Consider the following 5219-nt stretch of genomic DNA (forward strand, 5'->3'; position numbering starts at 1 on the left):
TCAGTCTGCTTTCCATCGGACAGAGCAGGACAATAACCTAAAACACAAGGCCAAATCTGCACTGGAGTTGCTTACCAAGAAGACAGTGAATGTTCCTGAGTGGCAGAGTTACAGTTTTGACTTAATTCGAATTGAAAATCTATAACAAGACTTGAAAAATGTTGTCTAGCAATGATCAACAACCAATTTGACAGATCTTGAAGTACTTTGAAAAGAATGGGCAAATCCAGATTAAGAAAGCTCATAGCGAGTTATCCCGAAAGACTAACACCTGTAATTGCTGCCAAAAGGTGCTTCTAGAAACTATTGACTAAGGGGTATGAATACTTATGAAAATTATATATTTCTGTAGTTCATTTTCAATAAATTAGTAAAAATGTCTAAAAACATGTTTTCACTTTATCATTGTGGGGTATTGTGGTTAGATGGGTGAGAAAATAAATATATTTAATCCATTTGAATTCAGGCTGCAACACAACAAAATGTGCAATAAATCAAGGGGTATGAATATTTTTTGAAGGTCTCAAAACCCAGGCAGTTTGTGTCATGTTCAGTGTAACTGCCGTTGAGTATAATTCTGATATATCATGGCTGCGTTAGACAGGCAGCCCAATTCTGATCTTTGTTTCACTAATTGGTATTCTGACCAATCAGATAAGCTCTGAAAAATATCTGGTGCAAAAAGATCTGATGTGATTGGTCTTTTGACCAATTAGCGGAAAAAAATACAAGACTTGGGATGCCTGTCTAAAAGCAGCCGATGAGAAACAAGGCCAGGCACACATAGTTATGACTCTGCTGACCCCCATTGTTCTTTGATACACACTGCAGTTAAGACAGGCATCGGGTCTAGCTTCTCCACCCGATGAGAAAGGGAAATGAAAGGTGTTACCATCTTGCATTCAAGTAGATTACATAGTTGTAATAGCAAAGGTACATCAATGTTATTATGAGAGTCCTACAAACTGTATATTTTTAAAATAAGACAAAGGTTTACAAGACTGATTCTAAAACATTTATTTCCATGTCACAAAAACGGCTTTGCATACCCCTGTGCATATTCATGTGCACACGTTTCACTGCCAGTGAAAATAAGATATTACTCAGTCTCACAACACTGATGGTATCAGACAGTGTGCAACATTCTTCATTCACTCTTAACAGGAAACCTTGCATGTAGCAGGCTCTTTGGCTCTCCACCGGGTGCAAAGGTTCAGTCGAGCAGAGATTAAATTATGAAAATGACGTAATCATGGATCTCATGTAGGTCATATTTTGCACACTAGATTCATACACACCACACATACCAAGTTACAGTATATTCAATTCAAGTTATTTGATCTGTATTGCACTTCATTTTAACTCACTCTTGGTCTGCATAAAATGGATCAAGATGAATAAGACATTTGCTGTAAACGCCAACAGCAAAATACTTTGGTATAATCCAGCACATTTGAATGCCATTGGAAAATATCACTGTCCACACACAAGAACCCTGAAATACATTGGCTGGATGTAGGAAGGCCTTATTGGAAACCATGGAGCCACAGTTATGACCGTGCCTATACTGTATGCACTTCAGAGATTCTTTGTGTACATGCTCCAAATATCAGTCCCCCCCTGTTGTTCATGCATCCTCCTGAGTCTTGCCCAATCAGTCTCGTTATGACTTGTTTACAGGTCTCGTCTCCGAGCAGTTCCTGTATGGAGTATTGACACAAATCTTTTCTGGACACATTTTAGGGAAATAACTTGTCTAAATACCAACAAAAAATAAACAAAAAAAGTACTCCAAGTGCATGAAATTGCAAACCTGTTACATGTAACCTAATAACATTACATTACACATGACTTTCCTTTGTTTAAAGTAAGTAAGTAGCCTGGTCCAAGCCAGAATGGCCCACTGGTCTGGAGCATATCTCCTGTATATGTAGCGTGAGCGTGATGCAATTTGCTGTACACCCAATTTGATGTACACCTCGTGGACAGGAACTAGCCTTTCACAGGGCCTTCATTTGTGTAAATCCAATGAAAATACGTTTAAGTGTGGGCCAATTTCCTTTCCCCTCATTTCCCGGTCTTGTAATCGAAAAGGGAAAAAGTTGTTACTGCAGTTACCGTTATTGTAGTAATACCAACCATGCATTAACTAGCTGTCGTCATTGGCTTCAGCATCACCCTGGACAAGCTGCTGGAGGCCTTCTTCATCCACCTGTTCAGACGCAAAGAGATTACCCTCCTGCAGCTCACCAATGAGAAGTCGCTGCAGCAGAAGGGTATCACCGTCAAACAGAAGAGGTGAGTGAGGGCTAGAGACACAGCATGAGCTCTTTCGGTTGTAATTGAAATTGGAGAGATAATTTACTTCTAGAGAAATGATTGGGGATCCTAATAAATCAAATCAAAATGTACTCAAATCCACTGTCTAATTGAATATATGATTTCTTTCAAATGAATCTAAATTACACCGTAACTGTCTTCAGTGTTTCCCCTAGGATTTGTTTCAGCAGTGGTGGCAAGGGTAGCGGGGGGTGGATTTCTACTAGCGTTAGCGCAACAACATGCTAGCCGGTCCCATAGACTTCCAATCACTGAGTCAACGACTATCCATTTAAAAGTGTGTCTGGCAGAAATATATATTAAAACCAAAAATTACATCATAATTTTTTGCAGCAGTGGCAACAATTTCCACACCTGCTAAATGAATATAGGAGAAACACTGGTCTTGGTGTTCTGGTTGTTTCCCTGATATCCGACGCTCTTGTGTCCAATGCTAGACACCTTCCTGCTGGCGCTGCCCCTCACCGCCCCTCCCTTCATTCTGACGCTACTACTCCCACCCTCGGACATGGTCCTTCCCCTCCTTTTCTGCTCCTCCTCCTCCATCTCCACCTCCTCCTGCTGCAGGTTCCGGAGGTTCTGACAGTCGCATACCCGCTCCTCTGGCTGCTCCCCGGTGGGACGGAACCACTTCAATGAAGCGTAGACGAGCTCTACGAAACTGGACAAGGCAGAAACCACTCCCACGGCGAAGTAGAAACAGAGGAAGACTGTCTTCTCCATGGGGCGTGACACGAAGCAGTCCACCGTGTAGGGGCATGGGAAGCGGCTGCATGGGAACTGGGCCTCAACCTGGAAACCGTACAGCCACCACTGACCTACCAGAAATCCCACTTCTGTCACCAAACGGAAGGCCACGTTTATAACATAGAGCTGTCGGAGATGGCGCTCTTCCCTGGCAGCGTTGCTAATCAGCTGGCTGAACCTTGGCTGGCCTAACTGCATGGTCCTCTTGTTGTGGTGGTGCATGGCGTACATGAGGAAGATGAGGGACGGCGTGGAGATGAGGACTATGTGGAACACCCAAAAGCGGTACTGGGAGATGGGGAAGGCATCATCGTAACACACCTGCTTGCAGCCCGGCTGCAGTGTGTTACAGGCAAACTCCCCCTGCTCGTCTTCGAACAAGTCGCCGGCGACAGTGCCCAGGATGAGGATGCGGAAGACCAGCATGAGCAGCAGCCAGAAGCGGCCCAGCATAGGGGAGTGGACCTGGAGGGCATCGAATAGGCCGCTGAGGAAGCTCCACTCACCCATGATGCGAGGACTCGGTCTGGGCTATTCCTCCTGGCTCTCTGGGGGTCTCTGGAGGTCTAGTGGAACTTATATTCAGTCCATTTTCAGAAATAGTTATCCCTCATGAGTTACTGGCATGCAGGGTTGTCAAGTCAAAATGCCAAGTCTGCTCACAAGCCCTTCCTTAAGAAATACTAAAATGGATGATAAAAATCTGAACAGGGTGATTTACAGATCAAAGGCTAATTCCATGGACGTGTGTCCTTCACATGACCTGAAACAAGACAGATCAAATATTTGATTGTGTAACATGCAGAAAAAAACTTAGAAAGATAGCTATTCCAATATATTCCCTCATCCACATTACATTTAATTAATTAACACAAGAAAATACCTGTATTGCTTCAACTCCTTCCCAACTCCTTTTAAGCTTCCTTATGAAATGAACCAATTCAGTGAAAACCGCTGCTCCTTTCGTGATCTTAAATGACATTGAAGAACAGAGGTTTTGATTAGTAAAGAGGCACATAGGCAAAACAATATAGGTATATTATTGAATGTACTTAATATTACATACAAAACGACCCACACAAATAATTAACTTGCGGTTAAACATACTGAGAGAACATACCAAACGTTTCAACCATATACATGGTAGATCGTCATAATAAGCCGTTTCCTGTACAAGCCTGGTAGAAGTACTCTTTAGCCTCTGGCATACACACTCTGGGTGTCTAGTTTATGTGGGCAGGTGCCTTCTTTGATTTGGTACTTCAGCCTGAAGCAGCCTTGAATCAATGGGTAGCAGTCAATGAGTCATCAAAATATTGTCAGTCAATAAAAATAAAAAAAGATCTGTAGAAAAACCTTTAAACATTAGGCATTATATCATCCATCTATTAAAGGTGCAATGACAAAAAAAATGGAGCCAACCTGTGTTGGTTCCCTCAGTGTGCTCCGACTATTACCACAGTCTAACTCCACGTTAGACAGTGATAATGGTTGGCTTTTAGTAGTCGGCTTGCTGGGGCGTCAACGGGGAAGGAAATTCCTGTCATGTCCTATCTGGGATATCAAAGTACACAAACATAATTAATGTTTACTCAAGAGTGCATACTCTTGATTGATGACGGCTTTTCCTAATGGCAGGAAGAGTCAGCACTTCCCAATCGGCCTGAGTAGTTCACAAGGGAGAACACAGGAACACCCCAGCATCAATACACCACCCACTGGGTAAAAGCTGGTTGAATCAACGTTGTTACCATGTAATTTCAAACAAAAAATATAATGTGATGAAGTTGATGGAAAACTAATTGGATTTGAAAAAATTTCACCAACATAAGGGAATTTCATATTTTCCCCCCAACTTTGAACCTAAATCCAATGACATGGTGAAATGTTTTGTTGATTTCATGTTGAATTCGCATTAGTTGACAACTCAACCAAATGTAAATTAAAACTAGACGTTGAACTGAAGTCTGCGCCCAGTGGGCACTTGTAGACCTACTGATAGAACAGCTGTGAGTGCTTTTGTATTGGGATTGGCTGGGCCGGCCAGTCCCTGACTTTGTTTTAATTTTCAAATAGCCTACACCCCTTTCCTGCAGTCAAATGAACAATTCATCCTCTAGTGGTCTCATGGG

At 42.4% G+C, this 5219-nt stretch overlaps 1 protein-coding gene across 1 annotated transcript; it reads right to left on the reverse strand.

Annotated features, from left to right (window-relative positions):
• Positions 1–1002: 1002 nt before the first annotated feature.
• Positions 1003–4630, reverse strand: LOC110491558 (gap junction delta-3 protein). Its single transcript, XM_036946448.2, has 4 exons — positions 4510–4630; positions 4208–4364; positions 3971–4057; positions 1003–3850 (listed from the first exon to the last, which is right to left on the reverse strand). Exon 4 carries the CDS (start codon positions 3595–3597, stop codon positions 2698–2700), a length of 900 nt encoding a protein of 299 aa, XP_036802343.1. The 5' UTR covers positions 3598–3850; positions 3971–4057; positions 4208–4364; positions 4510–4630; the 3' UTR covers positions 1003–2697.
• Between the last annotated feature and the right edge of the window lie 589 nt (positions 4631–5219).

Source organism: Oncorhynchus mykiss, chromosome 16 (genome assembly GCF_057628025.1).
Source record: "Oncorhynchus mykiss isolate SJ-2025 chromosome 16, ASM5762802v1, whole genome shotgun sequence".
Classification (NCBI taxonomy): Eukaryota; Metazoa; Chordata; class Actinopteri; order Salmoniformes; family Salmonidae; genus Oncorhynchus; species Oncorhynchus mykiss.